The sequence below is a fragment of the Phyllopteryx taeniolatus genome, chromosome 3, assembly GCF_024500385.1.
Source record: "Phyllopteryx taeniolatus isolate TA_2022b chromosome 3, UOR_Ptae_1.2, whole genome shotgun sequence".
Classification (NCBI taxonomy): domain Eukaryota; kingdom Metazoa; phylum Chordata; class Actinopteri; order Syngnathiformes; family Syngnathidae; genus Phyllopteryx; species Phyllopteryx taeniolatus.
The window spans coordinates 6,602,930-6,628,029 of record NC_084504.1 but is presented as its reverse complement, the minus strand read 5'-3'; the positions used below and the strand labels follow the sequence as shown (position 1 = coordinate 6,628,029).

At 41.3% G+C, this 25,100-nt stretch overlaps 2 protein-coding genes across 13 annotated transcripts in view; both read right to left on the bottom strand.

The window, feature by feature from the left end:
- Positions 1 to 4,416, bottom strand: part of mtmr3 (myotubularin related protein 3) — a 50,204-nt gene extending 45,788 nt beyond the window's left edge. For 5 of the 7 annotated variants that reach the window (XM_061766697.1, XM_061766701.1, XM_061766700.1 and 2 more), the window contains exon 1: positions 4,207 to 4,416. In XM_061766697.1, the coding sequence (XP_061622681.1) occupies positions 4,207 to 4,299 (93 nt within the window). In that variant the 5' untranslated portion in view covers positions 4,300 to 4,416. Of the gene's footprint in view, positions 1 to 2,769; positions 2,844 to 4,206 lie in introns of all 7 variants that reach the window. The other 2 variants (XM_061766703.1, XM_061766704.1) reach the window with 1 other exon arrangement.
- Positions 4,417 to 5,556: 1,140 nt separating this feature from the next.
- The window catches only part of cux2b (cut-like homeobox 2b), a 117,408-nt gene continuing 97,864 nt past the window's right edge, over positions 5,557 to 25,100 (bottom strand). For 4 of the 6 annotated variants that reach the window (XM_061766687.1, XM_061766690.1, XM_061766686.1 and 1 more), the window contains 13 exons: positions 24,673 to 24,777; positions 17,938 to 18,129; positions 17,783 to 17,841; positions 17,641 to 17,689; positions 17,404 to 17,503; positions 16,052 to 16,675; positions 13,713 to 13,814; positions 12,764 to 13,596; positions 11,147 to 11,306; positions 10,741 to 11,046; positions 10,468 to 10,656; positions 10,100 to 10,376; positions 5,557 to 9,859 (listed from right to left, as the gene is read on the bottom strand). In XM_061766687.1, the coding sequence (XP_061622671.1) occupies positions 9,052 to 9,859; positions 10,100 to 10,376; positions 10,468 to 10,656; positions 10,741 to 11,046; positions 11,147 to 11,306; positions 12,764 to 13,596; positions 13,713 to 13,814; positions 16,052 to 16,675; positions 17,404 to 17,503; positions 17,641 to 17,689; positions 17,783 to 17,841; positions 17,938 to 18,129; positions 24,673 to 24,777 (3,804 nt within the window). In that variant the 3' untranslated portion in view covers positions 5,557 to 9,051. Of the gene's footprint in view, positions 9,860 to 10,099; positions 10,377 to 10,467; positions 10,657 to 10,740; positions 11,047 to 11,146; positions 11,307 to 12,763; positions 13,597 to 13,712; positions 13,815 to 16,051; positions 16,676 to 17,403; positions 17,504 to 17,640; positions 17,690 to 17,782; positions 17,842 to 17,937; positions 18,130 to 21,197; positions 21,400 to 24,672; positions 24,778 to 25,100 lie in introns of those variants that run through there. The other 2 variants (XM_061766691.1, XM_061766692.1) reach the window with 2 other exon arrangements.

Below are 25,100 nucleotides of genomic sequence, written 5' to 3'. Positions count from 1 at the left end.
AGGGACCCGAAGCAAGGGTTTTATTAAATAAAATAAATAAGACAATATAACGGGGGAGTTCAATGTTGCGCTGCAGCTAACGAATATTTTAGTATTCGAGTATTCTACTGAAAATTGTATCCAACAATCGAGTATTTGTATAAACTATACTTTTACTTGGTTGAAGCACAATTATGAATACAAAAGAGAAAAAAGAGCTTTCACTTAATAGCATACGCCTAATTGGTTTCCTTTTTTTTTATATAATCTAAGTTTTTATTTCTTAAATTGACAGTGCTTAAAAGATAAGGCATTTGTTTATATATATATATATATATATATATATATATTAGCATTTTGCGACATACATTAGGTTTATGGCTGTGCATTTATTATCCAAGACCAGCTGACTATGAATAAGAAAAATATTCGTTGTACTACTACAAGTTTTAGAAGTGTTCAAATTGTTCAAACTAAAATGAAGGAACCTCGAGAGAAAACAAATATTTCCTTCATTTGACTTCACCAAAACCCTCCTGTGTTTGGGTACATGACCCATTTTACTCTCTGGCCACATTAGCCACTTTTTTAACCTACTTGACTAAAGGTTTTGCTACTTACAGATCATCAGATGGTAGTATACTATACTGTCCATATGTCACACAGTACCTACACTGAGCAAAAGCACCTGTAAGTAATGTTATGGTTGCTAAATGGTCGCGCACTGTACTTGTCAGTTTCGTAATAAACAAAGCCACCCATTCGACGACACTGATAATTAACAGAGACGCTCTGCAGGGCTATCGTTGGGTTAACAAAGTAGGCTAACGTTAACCTTGCTGATTTGCACACTATGTTAATTTCACCTTCATCTCTCGGGTCCCACGATGCAGCGTGTTTGGCGGAGAGAACGATCTGCGTTACAACAAATGGGTGCTCGCCTTGCATTTCACCCTGAAATAAACACTTTCAGCATTTTTTTTGTCTTTTTTTTCCTGTCCTCAATTTGTCGTTGCGACGCATCTTCCCACTGTATCCCCGCTCCTTCAACCGAATAACTTCACTTCCGCATTCTACATCCTACGCATCGGTGACATAAGCGCGTTGTGTCACATACGCCCATGCGTGCTTCCGTCTTCGCGACCGTCTCAGTGGTAAAACTGATTCCCAGTTTTGGTTTTCAATGTGCTTTTTGAGGCACAAAATGCAAATTTTAACTTGCAAACAGCGATGTGAGACCGCTTTATTCGAGCCTTGTTAATGCTTTTTTTAAATTAATGCCTTATCTTTTATGCACAATGTAAATTTAAGAAGTAAAAACTTGCCTATATATAAAAAAAAGAACCAATTAGTCACATGTTAAGAAGTGAAAGCTCTTATTTTCTCTTGTATCCAAATACCCAACTGTTCGATAGAATTTTCAGTAGGATACTTTAGTATTAAAATATTTGTTAGCAGCAGCCCGACATTCAACTCCCCCGTTATATTGTCGTATTTTAAACTGCCCCTCATAACTGCCAAGTTGCTCCTCAAATGAAGAAATGATTAAGAAAAGTGCTCCTCAAAGGAAAAATAAATACATTTCGAGCCTTGTACTTTGTGGTTAAACGTATTGTGAACCTGCGGACTAATAATTAGCAGTGCCACCAACAAATGGAATTGGCTCACCAATAAGGTAATTAAACAGTAAGGTGACTGGGTTACTCTACACTAGGGTTGCAACTAACGATTATTTTAATAATCGATTAATCTGTCGATTAATCTTTTTTCCAATTAATCGATGAATCCGATTTTTTAAAAAAACTTTGAAGTTTCCATCCCATTATTCAAAAACAGGACATTATTTCAAATCGACAGTGCAGAAAATGTTTAAACATTATTACTGTTTTGGTCCGTAATGACAAAAAATGTAAAAATTGTTTTCCAAAGTAAAAGATGTTTGCAAATGTTTCATTTTGATGAGACACAAAATTAATCAGTCTGCTTTATTATCATTCATTCATTCATCTTCCATTCCACTTTATCCTCACTAGGGTCGCGGGCGTGCTTGAACCAATCCCAGCAATCTTCGGGCGAGAGGCGGGGTACACCCTGAACTGGTCGCCAGCCAATCGCAGGGCACATATAAACAAACAACCATTCGTGCACACAGTCACACCTAAACTCCACACAGGCGGGGCTGGGATTTGAACCCCGGTCCCCAGAACTGTGAGACAGATGTGCTAACCAGTCGTCCACCATGCCGCCGCTTTATTATCATAATACATATAATTACTGATATTTACTGCTTTATTATTATAATAAATATAATTTACTTATTTACCATTTACTGTTAAGAGGCAAACATTCCAAGGATTTGGAAAATAAATTAAATGGTCTCTAAAAGATTAATCCGATTATCAAAAATAGATTAACTTGATAATCCATTAGTTGTCAATTAATCATTGCACTTCGACTCTACACTATAGAGTCGTAATGTTGTGATCTACTGTAGACCTTTTTAACATAGAAATTGAGATGAAAATGGTGTGCATTTAATCTTTGATAATGTTCAATGTGGTACGTTGGTGTGCATTTAATCTTTGATAATGTTTGATGTGCTATGATGCACAAAGTGAGCTTTGCAATTATTAAAAAAAACAATATTCTGTCTTTCACCAATTCATATATTCCTTGATCTGTCTTTAATGTTGCAAAGATAAAGCAAATTTATGATGGCGATGGCTCGATAAACTGTACGAGGCTACATTTTATAACCAAATACAATGATAAAATATTGTTTGGTTTTACCACAGGCAATCAACGATGGACGATGAGTAGTCCAGATGATCCTGTTCAGAAGTTCACAAGTAAGACATGGAAATCTATGGAAATGAAGGCAAACATTGAAAAGTTGAATTAGGACAAAACTTATCACTGTTTTGAAACCAGCAGACGTTTGATGTCCCTTGTTAATAATAATAATAATAATGTGTTTGTGTTCATAATAATAATGTGTTTGTGTTCATTGACACAAGTGAAATAAGATGTGTGATGTACCCCAGACTTTGCATCCTCAAAGCTGGATGGCACCAATATTTTATTCAAGTCTTGCATTACCAGCAAGCAACATTTTCTTTTTCTGATGATGTTCTTTGCATAATACTTTAAAAGAGCCCTACAAATACTTATTAGGGGAAAAAGACTGATCTGAAGAGGTCACTCAGAGCAGTTGAGACCATCTACAAAGCATGAGGAGGAGCAGGACACCACTTCAGCAGCAGACACAAGGCCTCGTGGTGTGAGGTGTCAAATGCAGGCCGGTCAGTGCTGCTGGCGTTACCTGATAAAACGCCTATCTGTCCGTCCCAACACACACGACTTTGTTTACCGCATGGGCTCATGACCCGTGACTGCGGATCAGTGTGGCCCGGAGTTCAGAGTCACACAGCTAAGCCCCTTAGAGCCTTAACGGCGCTGCTGTCCCGTGACATGCCACAGTGCATCATAGGCTGCAACATTACCAAACAAAACAGGCCAAACATGCTACATTGTTGGAAGAACTGTTGATCGTGGCGACTGAATGCAATAACCGGCCTCGCAGTTTGCACAGCAACGTTGACAGGTCGCCTTTAGGGGCTTGGGGGCGGGGCCACCAATATTGGCCAAGATTCGCCGGAAAGTCGAATTGCACGTCAATATAAATGCACGGGAGCATAACGATACCATTAGAAAAAGGGAAAAGAAAACTATTGCTACGCAAAACAGGTCATCGCTGTGGTCGATTGTGGTAACAGGTTGTGCTAACGGTGCGGTCAAAACTAATGACATAATATCAACATCATGAACGCTACTGCATTTCTTCACACTCGCTGGGTGACGTTCACGTTGAATTTCTTCGGAAAGTCACCGTCAACAGGCAACCGAGAACACAAACGTCGGTAAAAAAAAAATTGCTTATGCTAACGAGCGAATGCTAACGCCAACCCGGCTACCCGTATTGTAATAAACCAAGAGAAAAGACAAGTTTACAAACAACATTAGGTTAGACATTGGCCGGCGTTTGTCTTTCTGGCACGCGGCTGCGGTCAGCTAGTAGGCTGGTTAGCGACCATTTGGCTACTCGAGCTAACACAGGTCCGTGCAACTGTTTTTGTTGTCGTGAGATGGAGGGCGGACCCCAAAGCCGCCGAGGCCTCTGTCAAAACACAGCGCCGATTACGAACGACTACAAGCCGGCACACTCACCAGCGAAACGACTGACGAGACGTCCAATGCAGCAGAATCATCCGAAACCCGTGCAGTTGATGAGCAGAAAATACACCCGCGGGGAATGCACATGAGTCATATCCGAGCCCAGGCTAGCTTGACTGTGGCCCTTTCCAGCAGCACGGAGCCCTCGTCGCCATTTTCGCAAATTCTCCAAGCCCAACTTGACGTGTTTATGACGTCATCACGCCAAAGCAATGGCAATGGGCGGGGTTGTCTCTCGCACCATGTGGTAAAAGCATGTCAACACTGACAATATTCTGCCTTAGTTTACAAACATAATGCTCGCTGTTGATTGAGCATGTCAGAGAGTTGTTTATTGTGTTTATCATTCCCTTGTAGTCTGCAGTGGCCTACCTCAAAAAATATAAGGAACAGCCCAAAGCAGAGTCGGCCCACTAAACCTTATGCACCTAATTATCTAACTTTACATTTGTTTGGAAAGCATTTTTGGCACATTGCTCCAGGCGACCCTGTTCAGTTACATAACAGGTGTCAAACTCAAGGCCCGGGGGCCCAGATCCAGCCCGCCACATCGATTAATGTGGCCCGCCAAAGCAAGAAGCATGTGCATCAACTTTCAGCAGTCTTGCTAAAATCCATACAAATATTTCAAATTTCAAATGGATGAACGCTCATATTTCTTTGGCAAAGTTTTAAGTCGGATGCCCTTCCTGACGCAACCCTCTGCATTTATCCGGGCTTGGGACCGGCCTACAGTTTGCACACTGGCTTGTGCCCCCCATAGGGCTGCACTTCTTTTTACAGTAACTTGAAAAATAGTTGAACAAACTATTATCCTTATGATTTCAAAACTAGTTGGCCATCAATTTGTATATGTGATGAGGCAATTAAACATTTATATGGTTTCAGTCAAAACACCCCTCTGAGGGAAACCATGACTACAGTGTGGTTTGTGACAAAAAAATGAGTTTCACACCCGATATCTTATTTGCTTGACATTTTATTGCTTATTTGATTTAATACTCTGTTTTGTAAGTGATTATATGTATTCTTGCATTTTGTTTTAGCCATGAGAGTTTTAGGTGGAGATATTCAGTATCTCAGTGAGTTACCACTTGGAATGTTGTGTACCAACCCCAAACAGCTCGTGTTTTTGTTTTAATTTATTAGTCATTATAATCCCTCAAGCTGCTATTCATCAATGAATCATCAATAATTATTAGCAGAAAGAGTGCCCCAAAATAAAATTTTAAACATTTTAGGGCCCTATGGAGGCATCGTCCAGCTCTGGCTTTCACAGTGTGATGCAGTACACTTCTACACCACTGAGCAAAGCAGAAACATAGATGTATTAAAATAGAAAGTAAAGTTGAACATATACTTTCATTACGGAGATAGAATGTGTGCCGATTTCAAATGAGATGGGTGTCTGATTGTTTTCTTAACAGAAATAAAAACACAACACAGCAATGTCTTAAAACAATTATGTATTGAATGATGGCTTACAACTTCATTTGCAAGACGGTATGTCCTCCACTCTTTAACATTTAATAAATAGCATGGCGTGAGTTCTTCTTGACTCATAGTTGACTTTCAAGGGATTTTGCAACAAACCTTCAGTGTCTTGTCATTCCCATCTCCATATTCACAGCTGAGTGAAATCGTTACATTTTTTAGGACCAATTATCTTTTTTTGTGAGTGTCAGCTATACTTAAAAAAAAAAAAAAAAAAAAAAACACGAGAACGATTTGTTTCACAAAAAGCTTTGCTTTTGTAAATAACATGGTTGGAAGCCCAAATGTTCTTTAATCACGCCTTATTACAAGGCATACTCCTTTGAGGATAATGCATGGGGCATATGATATGTCACAAAAACTATTTAAATATTTATATGACAGCAATGTTAACTAGGTTGCTAATGGCTTGTTAGAGTGGATTCATGATTAAATTGTGAGCCAAATGTATCAGCCGCACCATGCATGGACTTCACGATAGTAAAAGGACTGATAAAATGTTGCTGTGCAAGAACAACACAAAAACACAGTCTACCCCTTGTCATGTGATCTAAATGAATTATTTGCATGCAAAATGAGATTTCCATGAGAACAACAGCCTTGTTAAATACATTTCTTTTTCTGCCACTAATCCATGAGTCACCACGAAAATTCCTCAAAGAGTAACTTGTAATTATACATTTTTTATGCACAAAATGGTGGTATGAAGAACAGAAAAAAAACTTTCATTGCCTCAAAAAAAAAACAATATAGAAAGCAGAGTCTACCGTTTTCAAAAACAACCCATTTGCTTCACACCGATAGCTTCAATCTATGATGTTTGACACCGATGAACAGAACTGCTTCCTGAGAAAGTTGCCATTCCCATATTCTTACAACTTCAACAGGTCAGATTATATCTGAGTTATTCCCAAAAACACATATTTGTTTGTCGTAATTACTGCCACAGAGGAGTACAACTGTTTGAGGAAAGACTACCCTGAGAGAATGTCTTAAAAATGGGCAAGCTTGTTAGACCAGCACTGGCATGGATGGGTTTAGTTTATTAAATCTGTACACTATTTCATTAGAATCAGCACACTTTGTTCCAAGAATTTAGAATGTTATTTGAAGTAATTGTGTAATATAGTTCTCTACATAATACAAGTCTTCTGATCTATGAAGACGTGCAAGTGTTTACTACCAACTTCAACGATACAGTCGAGGCAAAGACTTGTGGACACTAAGGATAATGTTATTTGACATTTTCTTGAGTCGTCACAATTATCAAAATCTAAGTGCTGTAAGTAGTTCATACACAAGGTAATGGATATCTAATTATGGTTTAGAATATAAAGTGGAATCAAAATATATAAAAGGACAGTTTGCAAGCATGACAAAAAAATTGACATAAAACACAACTGGTCAAATATAACACGGGGGATAACTGACCGTGTGCATCCCAGGATAAAATGGTTTTTTTTTTCCCATGTTGATGAGGTCATACTGAAATGATCATGCTCTCTGTAGTGTCATAACATGCGTTAATCACAATGTCAATGTTTTAGAGGTTGAGGTGTTTCATCAAGTATACATTATTATTCTAGCTACAGTACAAGATCCATTTTGAGAAAGTGCACTCAGTCAGGTGTTAGCTATGAGGAGGACCACCTACAAGCAAATTAGCTCCCTTTATAAAAACAAAACAACAACTTGACACTCGTTTGCATATCGAATGCACAAATGTCAAATGATTTGTTCCCCTCCATTTATTCATACAAGCACAAGTCATGTTTATGTACAAGGTGTGTCTGAAAAGTTCCAGAACTGGTGTCACAGAAGATCTAGTTCAAATCCAAACTACATGTTTTCCCATTTGAAGTAAGCCCGCCTGGAGTCGAACACACTTTCCCAGCCTTCTTTGCCACACCTTCACGGACTTCTGAAAGGATTATTACATTTTTATGTCATCTACATCTTTACAACAGGTCCCTTTGATGACCCCCTTGAGTTTGGGAACGGGGGGGCGCAATCACACAGAGCCGAGTTGGGTGAGTCGGGAGGTTGCTCCAGCACAGCAATGTTCATCTCAGCCAGGAACTATCAGATGTTCAGGGCATTGTGAGCAGGCACGTTGTCATTGTAAGGCAACCACATTTTGTCCTGCCACAACACTCGCCTCTTCTCGCGCACTGAACAACGCCAATCTCGTTGTAGACGTGCTGGTTGCTCATATGGCTCACAATGAAGGGGAAAACACAGGGTCTGTAGTTTGGGTGTCAAATAGTCTTTTTGTGAGAACCAGTTCTGGAACATTTCTAACACACATCGTATAACAATTAAGCACACGGTCCTTCCTAGCATGGTGTGCATGTAGATCATTTGAGGTCAACCTCGTCCAGTGTGTCTTGGTCACTCTCAGTCTGAGAAAAGGTGTCTTAGAGGGACAGAGAGGTAAGTGTGAAAGAAGAAATTGTGTAAGCTGTGCTTGTGTGTAGTGTTTTCTATACTGGCTGCCATAAACACGATGGTCCTCGACAGTAAATCTCATCAATTGTTTGAAGAAAGAGGGAAAACAAAATTGTGAAAAGTATTCCACCCATTATATTTGTCATTTCCTTTTTGTGAGGTTTTCAACATTTTTTCTCTCGTTTTCACTCAAGTATAAGCACAGGAGACTAACTACAGAGGATAACGGGGTCAAGTGAGTACCATGCTACATCAGGTTTCGAGAAGGCTATTGCAGACAATTCTACAACATGTACAACCACATTTTATACATGAGTTACAAATAGTTTAAAACATCACCAAGGGATTCATTACAAGATGTTGAATATTTAGAGTCTTAAGGGACTATTTCTCAGTCAGTGAAAGGATTACGTGACTTGATTTATCAGTCCAGTCTTAAAGACAAAATCTGAAAAATTGCTAATCAAAAAGTAGCAAATTTGGTCAATGTCTCTTTTCAAATAGTTATAGTGCTTTTAATGGCTTTAAGACAAGGGTCTTTTTAATCTCACCCAGTGGCAATCTACATGATTTCAGTGTACAACTTTACGACACTATAGCTGCAAAAGTCTCCATGTCAAGTCCAGTAGGTAAAAGGACAGCTTGCTGTCATTCATAGCTCAAAGTAGGACGCATTAAAAAAGACGGAAACAAATAAACATTTATAAACTTTGTAACCCCAGCTTTAAGTTCTTATGGGGAATTTAGCATTATGTTTGTTCTGTGTTCCCATTTTCAACAAGTTTTCACTTTGGGAGGGCATGCCTTTCAGGAGCCAAGCTCCATTCCAAGTCTTCAGGAAGCTCTTATTTGCTATGCTGCTGCAAGCTCAACAGTACTAAACAAGTAAACAGAGACCTAAAACTCCCATTCCAATGTTTCCTCTCGATTGGCAGCTCTCTCTAACCTGTGGATGATATTATTGAGGTTTGCCATTTTCTCATTGCGTCTCTGAGAGCTTCTGTTGAGCTTTGGGCTTTGGAAAGGAGGGGGCGCGTTTGGGTCCAGGCTGTGATTGGTGCTTGTTGAGGGCGGGTTCGGCAGTGAGGGGGATATTGGAGCAGAGGATGAGGGCACAGGAGAGACCGACATCATGAGACCAGGTGAAGATGCAGCAGAGGGGGAGTTTAGGGAGACCTCCAAGCTGCTGCGGCAGGCTTCTGACGAGGCCTTGAAGCTGACCGGGTCAATCGTCGACTTTCCACACTCTTCTCCCTCATGCCTGGACTGATTCACTCTCTGGGGGGCATCTATAGAGGTGGTGCTAGTGTACAGAGCAGTCTGACTACTCATCCCCTCTTCATGCCCGACGCTCTGGCCAGCCAAGAGGGGCTCACAATAGCCAATGGTCGGGTCCTCGTGCTCATTTTTAAATTGTGGGAATTGCACAGCAGTGGAAAAACACTGATCTCTCGTCGGTCTCATGGGGCCCTCTCCCCCCACCTCCCTCACGTTCTCTCCGTCCCCTGCCTCCTGTTTGACATAAGGTAGTGCAGCGTTGCTGAGAGGAAGGCTGGAGTGGTTGCGTCGCAAGGGCTGGTGCGGCCTCCTCTCCTCGCCGTCAGAGTGGGGGCTCCTTGTAAATGAAGGCGAGTAGCTGTGGTGCTCAGCATCGGTGTCGTTGTCTGGCAGACCCTCCATCAGCACTTCCCGTCTCATCCTGGACCTGCACGAAATTATTTGGGTAAGACTTAAAATACTTTCCTGATTTATCATTTGGGCATTAAGATGAAAACGTCAGGAAAAACCCTTTTCTGGATCAATAGACAAAATGAAATCCCACAGAGATTGTCCAAAATCTTCCCACTCCATATTTTGTACTACTTTCCTATATGTAGTTGTGTACAGTTACGAAAAGTAAATGAAAAAAACAGAGGTCAAGAGTAGGAGTTGCATCAAGACTGGCCTGTAGTTGTGGAACCAGTTGATAACAGTGTTGGTTTTGAGATGGAGCTGGGCAGCTAGCATCTCAATTGTACTCTGAGAGGGGTATGGCTCCAAGAGGTAGACCTTCCTCAGCGCTTCTTTCTCCTCTGCTCCCAGCACCACTCGAGGCTTTTTCACCTGGCCGTAGGAGCACAGGTCCAGCGAGACTAAGGCTGGACTCACACACTCAGAGCGAGTACTGGGCGAGTCACTGTCAGAGCCTGTGCTCAGTAGCCCATAACGCCTCTTCAGGTAAGCTGTGATGCGGACAGAGAGTGAACATTAAAAAAACAGAGCCATCTTAATTGGCATGCTGGTAAAGAACGCAATATAAGAAAGGTAAACAACCTTTCTTCTCCATCTTCTTCATCGCTCTCAACTTTTCCACATTGTGAGGATCATTGAGCCACAACTGCATGCGCGCAAATGGCTCCCTGCCTTTGAGGCTAAGTTTGTGCCAGGGTTTGGGCCGGGACAGCAGGTCGGACACAGAGCCTTGAGTCAGACCCAGAATTGTCTCCCCAAAAAGACGTTGGCCTGTAGGGAAACATGCATACTCGATGACTGCAGTACATACTACTTTGTGTGAGATGGCAACTTAAGTTTCAACGATAGACGCACCTAAGTTATTGTCTGTTAACACCTCTTTGACTTTTTTCGTGATGACATAGGTGTCCAGCTCAGAGGACATGGCTACCAGCTCCTGGATGCCAAGCGGGTTAGCAGGGTGATGTAGGGCCATGGGGCTGTTTGTGGACTTCCCTCCCTCGGGCTGGGGAGGGAGCCCCAGCACCAGGCATTCAGGCTGCTGATTCTCTTTGCTGCTCTCCAGGGAGAGGCCCATTGGTTCAACCAAGGGACTCTGCTGACCCTCCACTGGACTCAGGGGTGGGGACGGTGATGACTGCGTGGTGACTGGACTTTTATCTGCGACAGAAGATTAAAAACAAAGAAATACCTTATTCTAGAAAATCATACCATGCAGAAAAGTAGTTCCTACGAAAACAAGCACTAAATACAGACTCACCCTGACCCTGGTGTGGGGCCTGGTTGAGGGTCTGGCCTAGTTGGTCAAGTAACCAGAGCTGCATGCGGATGAAGGGTTCCCTGCCTTTCTGGGTCAGCTTGCTCCAGGGTTTGGGCCGGGACAGCATGTCGCTCACACTCCCCTGAGAAAGCCCAAGAACCTGTACAATATACACATTTTTCATATATAACTCGAGTCACTCGAGACACACTGCCTGACACGGATATACAGTAAGATACCAATAGCACAACACAGATTGAGCTGAATGGTCGTTTAAAAGTGATGCAGTTCCAAAAGTAGCCAGTAGAGAGAAGCACAACTCCATAAATCTGAAAAAAGGGCTATTCTAATTGGGGCCCAATTATTAGGCCATGTCACTTGGCGTCTTAGAAGTTGTTGTTTTGTTGTTGTTTTTTGCATCATTATCAAAGATTTTAAATGAGAGCAACATGAAAGGACTGCTGAATGAAATGCCACATTCAACAAGAAGAGTATGAGAAAAAAATTATTTTTCTAAAAACAGTATTGTCTGAAATTTCATCTGCCACATTTTTCATAACTAAAGAATACATTTGATTGGTTTTGGGGCCAGTTGAGTGAACACAGTTTATTGGAAATAAAGAAACTGGAAATGATAAGAGCATGGAGAATAACTAAAATGCCTATTTCAAATTTTTATTAATTCTCATGGAAAGCTACTGAAGCACAACCGGGTGCATAACAATGTCTGGCATCGAGTGGCCTGCCTTCAAAAACTGTTCAAGTTTGCAGCAACAAATTTGTTTAGAAGTGCATTAGTCTAGCATTAGATAAATTCAGGAAATTAAATTAAAAGCAGGGTTGTATTTGAGTAATTATGTTGCAGAGTGATGTGGATTCTGGCACATGATTTACTATCCATGAGTGAAGAAAAAACATTTCCCATTGACAGGGGCCCAAGAAAATTGTATTTTCAATTTGAAGCATTGATGTGGAAAGCCACAAAGGGAGATTTTTGTTGTTGCTTAAAAACATCTTGCAAGGCAGGACTTTGCATCTGTATGATGGTACAAAATAATTGCATCCATCCATCCATTCATTTTCTGTACCGCTTATCCTCACTAGGGTCGTGGGCGTGCTGGAGCCTATCCCAGCTATCTTCAGGCGAGAGGCTGGGTACACCCTGAACTGGTCGCCAGCCAATCGCAGGGCACACACACAAACAAACAACCATTCGTACTCACGTTCACACCTACGGGCACTTTAGAGTTTTCAATTAATCTACCATGCATGTTTTTGGGATGTGGAAGAAAACCAGAGTACCCGGAGAAAACCCACGCAGGCACGGGGAGAACATGCAAACTCCACACAGGCGGGGCTGAATTTGAACCCCGGTCCTTAGAACTGTGAGGAAGATGTGCTAACCAGTTGCCCACCATGCCGCACAAAATAATTCACCAAAGTATTCAAATGCTCAGGACAATTGCAGATGCTTAAATGTTACATGCAAACTCCTGGGAGTAAGTTTGAAATCTTCAAGTGAGTGAATAAGTGAGAAAGTGAACAAGCGGGTAGGCTACATGTATAGGAAAAGAACGCAGTCCAGAGTTTTTTGATTTTTGATTCATGTGAACTGACCTTTTCACCAAAGATCCTCTGGCAGATGCCATTCTTTGCCAGCTTCTCCTTCACCTGTCTGGTCAACTCAATTGTATCCACCTCTCGGTACATGTACAACTCGTACTGCTCTGGAGTCAGTGGTGGGACAGTGGGTTTAAGAGCTCGGTGAATGTACGCCGGATAGTAAGAAAGGCGGCTGGGACTAGGGCCCGGGGACTCCCCACTGACCGAGGCGTCTGACTCCACTTTCACCTCCATTGGCCGGCCCAGCCCCAGATCTTCTTCAGCAGCAGAGGCCTCTTCACTGAGACACTCACCGTTCTCCAGGCGGGGCCAGGGCCGGGTCAATACAGAGGGACCGGAGGAGGAGGAAGACACGGAGGGAGAAATGGAATTATAGGGCTGGGAGCTACCCACGCCGCTAAGTACCAACGACCCCCGCTCCTGAGACCAGTGGTGGTCGAAGTAAGTGCCAACCTCTCCGATCTCTGATTTTACTTTGCGGATGATGTTCTGAACAAAGGCAGCTGGAGAAAGAACGCTAAGCGGTGTCTGGGGACTGCTGATAGAATTGGCCATGCAAACTGTAACACAATCCCCCTCCTCTTGTTTAATGGAGATGGGCAAAGGCAGGCTGCTGGAGCGCTCATGAGGTCCCAGATGTTCTACTTGGGCTCCCGTGGCAACTGTTGAGGCTCTTCCACAGCCTTCCATATCAATCAAGACCTGTTGCTGGGACTCCATCTCCCTCCTGGCCCGTTGTAGGATGTTCTTAATGGTTTCGTCAGAGCTGCTGCCTGCCCCGTTACTGCTTCTGCCCAAGATGGTGTTTACGGGTGTCTTGCAATCCCCTAAAGAAGACAGGCACCCATTCAAACATTGATGCTTACCTTATCATCGCATCTGTTTTAATAATAAACGAAAGAATTAGTAGAAAATGACTTTTGTTTGATAGCTCCAGACTCACCTCCCCTCTGGGACTGGATCTCCTTCTTGGCCTGCTCCAGGATATTCCTAATGGCGTCATCTGACCCAGTTTCTGGAGTTCGGATGCGTGGAGTGATGCTCCCTGCCACAGAGGGTAGAAAGAGAGGGAGCAGAAAGGAGGGGGTGAGTGGGATGGTTGATCAGAGAGCAGTTTCAAGGCTTTACTTTTGACTGTTAGATCAATGGCTGCCTTTGAGTGTGTGTTGTCTGAGGTTGCTGTATAAGGGAAGCTCAACTTTAAAAAGCTGTGAATCTAGGGAGAAAACAAAGTTGAAAAGCAAGACTACAAACATGGCACAGAAAGCCAAGAAGTCAAGTATGAGGTCCGAGTTCGTTTTTCGTTGTCCGGGAACTAAGCCACCAATTGATGGCAGGAGTATATTTTGGATGTAAAGACAGTGCGAGTAGCTATATAGTGGCTGATATCCATTATGCAGCATAACCCTTAATAGTGTTGAAATGGACACTTTACTATGTGCCGCTTGAGCCCAAGAATTTCTGCCAGCCAATCAGCAAAACGTAATGAGAATAATTCAAAAAAAATTAACAACAATCATTTCATAGGGTTACATTTTGTATATTTTCATGTAAGTCAGTGGTAGTCATAGCGGCGCACACAGGGCACCTTGTTGCCCACAGGGAACCATTAAGGCACCTACAGGAGTCTAACATACACATGGCTTTCCAAGCATCTAACCAAAAAGAGCTGACCATTAAAGGGTATAGTGAAATAGGGCAGTGTTTCCCAACCTGTATTGAGCCAAGGCATCCATTTTACACTTGAAAAATCACATGGCACAGCACTAAACAAAAATGTCACAAAAAATATCAATATTGAAATAATCATGATCTCCTCTTAATTTACTCACAAATTTACTTCCTCAGTGTGAAATCTTGGCCTGCTTAATTCAGCACAAATCTCGTGGGAAGCCAGGACTTATTCTGCTGTATGAATGGCAACAGGTGGATACACAGGTTGATTGTGTGAAGATAGACGAACAAAGATAGTTTTTGGACAAATTAAGTGAGACTGGATCATTTCCCGCTGCACCCGTGATGACGCATATGACACTAGTGTGCCAAGGCACCCTGGTTGGGACTCAATATAGGACAAGTGTTTTGTTCCACAAATTACACGAGACTCAATGCAAGACGTTAGTACCATTCAAAATGTTTCTGTCACAAGTGCAAAATGTTAATTGCACAGAAGACAGCAAGACATAAAATTAAAAATTGAGTACTCAACTACACGTTTTCCTGTGAACACGCTCACTGATAATAATTGTGAGAAGTAATTCCGGTAATACTTGAGAGCAATATGCAGTCATTGCTGCTGAGTGTATTCTATTATTTCTATTATTATTATATTATTTATTTAAAGGTAAATTAATACATAGTGTATGTACTGTATTGTTTAAATTATTATATACATGATGCAAATTATAATTGTAAATGAAAGTTAAATCAAACAAGTAGCCCTCCACATGACTCGTTATGCTTCCGGTAGCCCTCAGTGTCACAGGGGTTGGTCTGGTGCAGTAATTGCTCAAGCCTCCCCATGACCCTGCAAAGTATAAAACCCGCCGCACACTGAGCGACGTAGCTGAAAGCGATTGAACTAGACAATCGCAAATAAATAAAGAAAGTCAGGGCCTCAGGCCTGCACACCAGGTGATTGACCCTCGCACACATAACCGACTCGCAGTAGCGGAAAAACTGCGACCACCAGACTTCGGGAAACAACCATTAGGGGGGCGTAATATAGTACTCGATATAGTAGTTTTTTTATTTATTTATTTTTTACCACAAACAACATGATGGGTTTGTCTAGAAAAAAGTGGATTACCCTGGCGGCTGTAGCTTTGTTGTGATAAACATAAAAAGAAGAAACTGGCGAGAAATAAAAGGAGAGTTTGAGCATATTTTAGAGGCCGTTGTAAATGACTGCCCCATTCATTGAATGGACTGCACTTGTGCGACAGAGACTTTCCACGCTTCACATTTTCAGCCACGGGTACACTATTATATGAAATCATATATATATAGTTATAGTTTAGTATACATTATTGTAAAACAATATGAATATATACTGTATAGGTACGGCCACTCAAAACTGGTTGCCAAAGCCTGCACACTAAATCACAGTTCAGTTGGGTTCGACTGCATCTCTCACAGGGAGGCCTTAAATGGTATTTAAAATGGATGGACGGTCTCTGGTTGTAGTTTGCAGTAATGTACAACTGCACTGCATAATAATTCTGTAATGATTATTCCCACCTGAACGATGCATCGCTGTTCATTATGTCCTGTTCCACTCACCTCTTTGACGGACCTGGATAGTCCTAAGTGCCAGGATGTTCTGGTCATCAGAGAGGAACTGCTTCATTTTAAGGAAGGGCTCTTTGCCTTTCACAGTCAACTTCCTCCAGGGTTTGGGCCTGGCCAGGATCTCACTGACTGAGCCTTGGGAGAGGCCAAGCACATAGTGGCCAAACACACGCTGGCCAATGTTATGTTTCAGCAGCTGTTCCTTCACCTGGAACGCGATCTCTGCTGTGTCGACTTGATCATCATCCCCTGCAGTCGAGCCACCGCTTTCAGATTGGTCACTGGGCAAGCCTGTGTCACTACTGCCTGACCCTTGAGTGGCTGACATGAGAGCGACCTTGGCTGCGTAGAGTGCAGTGGGAAAAGCCATATGACCCTCCTTTTTAAAGTGTGGGGAGAGAAGATGCTTGTGGAGGAGGTGGTCCCCTGATAGTCTGTCACCAGAACACGGTGACACAGAGAAGGGACGGGGGGGATGATGGTTGGAGGACGAGCCATTCAGTGTGGGAGGACCTGGACTGGGGGAGGCGTGACCAGCATCCACCTGAGAGGACGATGAGTTGGAGCCAGGTGGCCTGCCCGTGGCTCGGCCTCCATCCTCCGACTGGTCGTCATCTACAGAAAGACATTGACATCTTTGCTTTTCTTATACAGTACATACTGTAGCATGTCCATCTCATCACAACAATGAAACAACAACAAAACAGCTACAAACATAGTTTTTCAGTTAAAAAAAACTGAAACATCTACTTGACCTGTAAGCATTCATAACTATACATTTTCATGAGATAGAACAACTCATTAGATATAAAATTTTGGCGCAGGTTTTCTTAGCTAGGAACACATCATTTTTACATTTTACAGCAAGTAGTATTCACACATTGTTGATTGTAGATAGGCAAAGCCAACAATGGGTTTTCTCAAATTTAAAAATTGTATAATATCAGATCGAAATTACATTATGATAATGGTTTCCTGTAGTTGTTATGAATGATCTTTAAAAGATCTTAAAGATCTTTAACTCATCGGGAAATTGAAAAGGTGTGTTGAAAAAAAAGGGGGGGGGGGGGTGAAAATCCACATATTATACATTTTATACACCTTATGTTGTTGATGTAATCAACAAAGAATAAACTATAACTACATCTTGAAAAAACTAAACTGTTCAGAAATGTGTTGAATCTTAATTTGTAGTTTGTTGTGCTCAAATGTACTTTATAATCGAACTAGGTTGGCTGATGGTCTTTGCTCTCCTCATGCTCTAGTTAACTTTCAAATGCATCTAATTTGCACCGAGCAAAGAAAATCCAGATTATTTAAACAGAAAATATAAGGCATTTTACCAGTGTTGTGCAATATTCTGGCCTTTTCCATCAGGTATTTTTGAGATGGAAGAAAAGCCTCTTTATCCCGCAGTAGCATCTCTGTGGCCTTAGCAGAATCCTATACACACAAACACATGAGGTAAATTTTGAATACATATATTACAGTAGTTGCTGATATTCTTTTAAAAATAAGATTAGGAAGAAAAAAAAAATCTTTGGTAAGGCTGAGGCTAATCTGTGTAAAACACCACATACCTGGGATGAGCTGCCATTTGCAGAGGCCAGCTTCATTTCCTTTAAAATACTATGGGGACAGACATAGAGGCAGAAAATTTTATATTATTTACTTTCAGTCCAATCACCTATGATATACATTTCCTCCACAACAAATGGTCACCTGAGTTCAGTTTTAATCTCTTCATAATCCATTTGGGATTTCAGTTTAGTTTCTAATCTCTGAAATGGGGGAAAAATGAAAAACTGTTTTTATTACAATAAATGGAAATAAATAATCAGAGGGAGAATGAATCATCATTTGTCAGCACCACTCACCTCAATAGCTTCTGTCTTGTAGGCCAACTGTCGTTCTAGCTCTATGATCTGATTGGCTGAGGTCTCTTGAACCTCCTGTAGAGTGAACTGAAGCTGCTGAATATTTTCAAGAAGACGGATGATTTCACGGTCTTTCGCGAGCAGAGTGGCCTCCAGTTTGGAAGACAACGCCTCAGCCTTTTCATTTTTCTCCTGACAGCGTGAAGGGACATGGGGAAAAGGGGTGAAGGGTGGATATGAATGATTGAGACTCACAAACTCCTTTGTAGCGCGTTTACATGGTATTGGCAAACGTCAGAATATTGGGTTAGTTCAACTGAAACTAGAGTAGCTCAACCCACAGTAAAAACGCTTCACTTTTTTCACATTTTGTTGTGTGACAGCATAACCTTATTCCCAAATGGATTGAATTTTTCCCCCTCAAAATTCTATTCTCAACAGATTTTGCAAATGTATTACAAATGAAAAACAAAATCATGTGTACTAAAATATTCACAGTCTTTGCCATAATGAAGACTTCACTGGAGTCCACCTCTGATAAATTCAGTTCATTGGACATGATTTTGGTCTCATTTACACCTTTCTACTGTACCATTAAGTAATTCCCCCTACCCTTGCCCCCTGTTTTTAATAACACCTATTTGTTTCAGGTGAAACCAATTTTAATCTTAAAAAGACAACTCAAGTGAATATAAAATGCAGTTAATAAATGATGATGATGATTATGTTTATTAACGGGTACAAAAATCCAAACCTAATTTTCCCTAAGTGAAAAAGTAATTGCCCGAATAATTGGTTGTGCCAACCTTATCACAAATAACTGAAATCAAGGGTTTCTGATAACTGGTGATGAGTCTTTCTCATCACTGTGAAGTAATTTTTGCCCACCCTTCTTGCCCACAGAATTGTTTTCGTTAAATTGCAGGGGTTTGAGCCTGAACTATCCATTTAAGGTCATACCACAGCATTTCAATTAGATTCAAATCCAGAGTGGCCACTCCAAAACCTTAAGTATTTTAGCCATTCAGAGTTGGACTTGCTAGTACAGACGTTTTCCCAAAAATTTTAATATCATGGAAAGGTTTATTTTTCCGATCACTGATGGTGTAGTGGTACACTCGCCTGACTTTGCTGCGGGCAGCGTGGGTTCAATTCCCACTCAGTGACGGTGTGAATGTGAGTGCGAATGGTTGTCCGTGTCTATATGTGCCCTGCGACTGATTGGCGACCAGTTCAGGGTGTAGTCCGCCTTTCGCCCGAAGTCAGCTGGGATAGGCTCCAGCGTTCCGCGACCCTAACCAGGATAAGCGGTGTTGATAATGGATGGATGGAGGTTTATTTTCCATAATTCCATTCAAAAAGTTAAACTTTCATAGATTCTAGATTCTGGGCCCACAATTTAAACAATTTCAAGTATTTATTTGTTTATTTTTACATAACATGGTCTTCCAGCTCATAAAACCCTTTATTGCTCAGTGACTGTTTTTTGTCAATGTCTTTATGTCTCAAAAGTGTTCTCTGTCAATTGACTGTCTGTTGTCGTACTAGAGCAGCTCCAACTACCGGAGACAAATGTTTTTTGGACATACTTGGCAAATAAAGATGATTCTAATTCTGATTCTGAAATTTAGGAATTAAAAAATTAGAATACATTTTGTCCTTCCACTAGACTTTCCATTGATATACTTGGACACAGCACTCTGTGAACAGCCAGGCTGCTTAGTTATGAACTTTTGTGGCTTACCCATCCTATGGAGGGTATAAATGATGGTCTTCTGGCCAGTTTTCAAGTCTGCTGTCTTTCCCATATTTAACCCAACTGAGGAAATTGAACCAAACTGAAGCAATTTAATGACACCTGGGGAAACCCATGCAGGTGCTTTGACTTTAGTAGATGATTAGCGTGTGACACTCAGTTTAAAACATTTATGGACTGCAAAATTTGGGCTGATTTCTTCACAGTATTCAAATTTTTTGAATTCCTGATTTCGTGGGTTTTATGATCTGGAAGCCCAAATTACATAAAAATTAACAAATAAATACATGAAATTGTTTAAATTGTGGGCCCTGAATCTATAATCTATGAAAGTTTAACTTTTTGAATAGAATTATGGAAATAAATTAACTTTTCCATGATATTCTAATTTTTGCGTCGGGTCGATGCCCTTCTGCATAACCCAGAGCACTTGAGTTTGAGGGCACAAACTGATAGCCAGACCTTCGCCTAAAGGATTTTGTGGTAGACAGCAGAAATTGTTCCATTAATCACAGCAAGTCATCCAGGACCTGAAGTAAAAAAGCAGCCCCATACCATTCAGATTATGATGCTCTTTTCATCAAAAGCCATGTTATTTTTATGCGATTTGTAACAGTCCACACCTTCCCAAAAGTTGAACTTTTGCCTTGTCAGTCCACAGAATAGTTATCCAAAATCTTGCAGATTATCAAGATGCTTCTTGGCAAATGTAATATGAGCCTTTGTGTTCTTTTTTTCAGCAGTGGTTTTTGCCCTGGAACTTCCATGGATGCCATTTTTGCCCAGTGTCTTTCCTATGGTTGAGTCATGAACACTAACTCGGGCGAGTGAGGCCTGAAAATGTTTGCAAGTCGTCATGGGTTCTTTTGTGACCTCCTGGATAAGTTGATCTTGCACTCTGTAATTTTGGTTGGTCGACCACTCATGAGAAGGTTTGACGACTGTTCCCAGTTTTCTCCATTTGTGGATAATGGTTCTGACCGTGGTTGGCCGGCTTTATGGCTTTATACCCTGTTTCAGATCAGTTTGTTTCTTGTGTTCTTGAATTTTTTGGGATAATGTCATGATCAGTTTCTTGTTTTAGATTGTGTAGCCTACTTCATTTAGTCTTAATTGTGTACAATTATTAAATTACTTCTTGATTGAATAAATCTGTCAGCAATGAGGCCTAGGTGTGGCCAGTGAAATTGATCTCAGGTTTCCATAAACTGTGGTTAATCACAGTTAACTAATGATTTAACAAGTGGGGACTATCTTCTTTTCACATAGAGATAGATAGGCTAGGATTTCTTTCCCCCGTAACAAACAAAATCATCAGTTACAGTATAAACCAGGGGTGGGCAAACGTTTTGACTCAGGGGCCACATTGACTTTTAAAATTTGACATGCACACCAAGCCAGGACAAGATTCTTACATATCAAAAATATATATATTTTTTAAAGGCATTGTAGTGTTAATACTTAGATTTACTTTTAATGGGAACAGTGTTGTTTTGTTGATCACCTGTTTTTGCCAGTCAAAGTCTGGTGTTAGCTTTGTTGTGGCAATTCTCAGAACACATCTGAGGTGTTCATCACCCAGCTGGGATCTGTAGGATGTTTTGTTGGTGTTCATCGCACTAAACGTTTGCCCGCACACATATGTAGAGCCAAGCACCACCAGCATCCTCTGTGCCATCTTCAGGATTTTGGGAAATTTGTCTGCGCTTAATGAAGCATAAAACCCATCCAGTTTGAGAGTTGAACTTCTCTTTGAAGACACCATCACATTGGAGATCAATCAGTTACATCTGCAGCTCCCGTGGCGCTGTTTCAGGGTCTTGCGACTGAAGCTTGGATGGCAGTTTGTCAGATAAAGTTGTTTTGCTGAGCATGCAAGCTTGATTTTAACCGCTGAGACGTAGCCATCAGTTCCTGCGTTGATTGGCTGTTATCATAATCAGCATGCTTGGTAGAAAAGTGAAAGCTGCAATGGTTTCTTAACAAATTAAACAAATTAGTCTTTGATCGGACTTCAGTGAAAAAGTATTAAGTAGTCCATTCTATATTAAACACTCCGCACTCACTGTTGACTTTTCTTTTCTTTGGCCCACTCATGGTTGAAGAAGGGTTTAGAGCAGTAGCAGAGTAAAAACAGAATAGCCAAAGTCAAGTCAATGTATCACTGTACCTACTGTGCTACCTGGTGGAAGCAATGGACATTACTGCACAACCTGGTGGAACCACTCGGCTTTACATGATAATGTCAAATAAATGTAGTCATGATTTTGATATGATTTGGGCGTTTCTGTACCAATTTTTGGCGGGCCAGATTGAAATGATCAATGGGCCGGATGTGGCCCGCGGGCCATAGTTTTCCTACCACTGGTATAAACTGTGTTTTGCATTTAGTTGGGTTGTCTTTGTCAGATATTAAAATGGGCTTGATGGCCCGAAACATTAAATGTGATAAATATCCAACAACAAAAAATCCGGAATATGACAAATATTTTTTCAGAGCACTGCATTGCATATACAGTGGAGATAACACCCGTGTTTAAATGCCAGGTTTTTGTAATGTAAAAAATGAGACCAAGATAAATAATTTAAAAACTTTACCACTATTAATGTAACTTTTAACCTGTACAACTCAATTAAAAAAAGATGAATCTTTTCAAGAGGAGAAGTAATAAACAACTGAGATAATGTGGTTGCACAAGTATGCACACTCTCATAACTGGGGATGTGCTTGTGTTCAGAATTAACCAATCACATTGAAACTCATGTACAATGGGAGTTGGCACATGCCTGCTACCATTTAAAGTCCCTTAGATTAACCGCAAATACAGTTCAGATGTTCTAGGAAGCTATTTCTGAAATTTCTGTCGTCACATAAAAGCATGGTGAAATGTGGTGGTAGCATCATGCTTTGGGGCTGTTTTTTGTCACCTGGAGCTGGGGCCCTGGGCGAGGTCGAGGGAATTATGAACAGTTCCAAATACCAGTCAGTGTTAGTACAAAACCTTCAGGCTTCTGCTAGAAAGCAACAAAAAAAACATCAGGAAAAGCATCCTAGAACATCACATGAACTCTATTTGGGGTTAATGAGATGCACTTTAAATGGTGGCAGGTGTGTGCTGACTCCCACTTAGCATCAGTTTGAATGTCATTAGTTAATTCTGAACATAGCCACAGCCACAGTTAGAGGCTGTGCACACTTGTGCAACCAGATTATTTCAGTTGTTTCTTATTACTTCCCCTCTTGAACAGATTTCATTTTTTAAGTTGAGTCGTACACGTTATAGGTAACAATGGTAGAAAATGTTTTTAAATAATTTGAAGGAGCTTGGTCTAATGTTCTATATCAAAAAGACCTGCCATTTGAACATGGGTGTTTAGACCTTCTAGCTTCATTGTAAATCCCACAGCTGACAGGGCATGTCTTAGCACAAACCAAGCTTTACGACTTAAAATAACTGTCTGCAGACCTCCAAGAAATAATTGTCTCGAGGCACAGATCTTGAGAGGGGTACAGAAACATTTCTGCTCCCAAAGTCCCAATGAGGACAGTGCCCTCTATTATTCATGAATGGCGGGAATTCCAGAACAACCAGGACTCTTCTTAGCGCTGGCAGCTCATCTAAATAGAGAGCAAGGTTGAAGGGCCTTAGTCAGCAAGAGGACAAAGAACTCAATCATCACAGTCAGAACTTGTAGAAAGAGGAGAACCTCCAGAAGGACACCCATCTGAGCTGTACAGTCAAGTGGCCAGACAGAAGCCATTTCCTTGAAAAAGGAACACTGTAGCAAGCATGGAATTTTCCCAAAGGCACCTGAAAGACTCTCAGACCATGAGACAAAACAATTGTCTGGTTTAATCAGACAAATATTGAATTTGCATGAATGCCAGACGTATGTTTGGAGGAATCCAGGGACCTCTCATCACCTGGCCAATACCATCACTGCAATGTATAGAGACATTCTGGATGAAAACCCACTCCAGAGTGCTCTTTACTTCAGATGGGGGCAACGGTAATCTTTCAGCAGGGCAACAATCCTAAGCATACAGCCAAGCTCCAAGGGGTGGCTTCAGGACAAATCTGTCTTTGAGTAGCCCAGTCAGAGCCCAGAATTGAATCCAGTTAAACATTTCTGGAGAGATCTGAAAACTGTTTTCATGGTTTCTTTGTTCATGAGTTGATTCCCTTTTGGAATAAGGCTGTAACATAACAAAATGTGGATAAAGTGAAGCTCCGTGAATACTTGCCAGAGGACTGGACGTTAGCAGTGGCGAACATACTTTAACCGATAATTAAATTTGCCTCTGGTGCATACAATATATGCATATATATACTGGGACAATGCAATGATTTGGTGTTTTCTCAACAGAACTATGTATGAAAACATACTGTGTGTTGCCTTTAAGATCAGGTAGGCTGTGGCTCAGTAGGTAGAGCGGGTCATCCAGTGACCGAAGGGTAGCTGGTTCGAATCCCAGCACCGAATGTCCGCATGTTGAAGTATCCTTGGGCAAGACACTGAACCCTAATTTGCTCCCAGCGGGCCTGGCAGCGCCTTGCATGGCAGCAGTCACCCATTGGTGTGTGTAAATGGGTGAATGTGAAGCTTTGTAAAGCGCTTTGGGCACTGTGATAGTGTAGATAAAGCGCTATATAAGTGCAGTCCAGTTACCATTTAATAAGAGATATATGTTCAATTTTATTAGGCCATTGGTTGTGTAATAGTTGACTTTTGTGCAAATGGATCAAACTCCATTCATAATCGCCTAGTGATTGATGGGTGGTCAGTCCGGGCTGTAGTCCAACTTTTGCTCTAAATAAGATGGGCTCTGTCCCCTACATCTGAACAGAATAAACCAGAACAGAAGTACAGAAACATAAAATGGATGGACGGATGTTCAGTTCTCCCAAGTGGTTCTTTAACAGTGAAGTAAACTATGTGCTTTGTCAGAAACTGTCTGATGAATAAAACATTCTTACCTTACTAGTACCCTGTACTAGTTGACAGCTCCCTTCAGAAGCACTTGGCCCACTGACTAGCTGCTCCTTTAGCCTCTGCACTTCTTCCTGGGCCATTTCTGCTCTCTGTGAAAACATTTGGCTTGGTTACAGATATAATGAAACTGGATAATAACGATATGATGAAGGGGGGAAAATGAGACGAGCCACCTGCAATTACTGTACAGTTTAACTGTTAGTTTATTCTGCTAACGCTGCTGTTCAATCAGCTGACTTTATTTCCAAAAGTGTTTACCAGGTTTGTCACACCCTTCTAATTACAGATTCATTTTGAGAACACAATGAGTAAAGACATGGGAGAGAATACCAGGCAGTAGACTAAAGGAGGCATCACCAGGAAACCAAGGCAATGAAATACAGTAACTAAGAACCCTGGTGTTCAGAGCTCT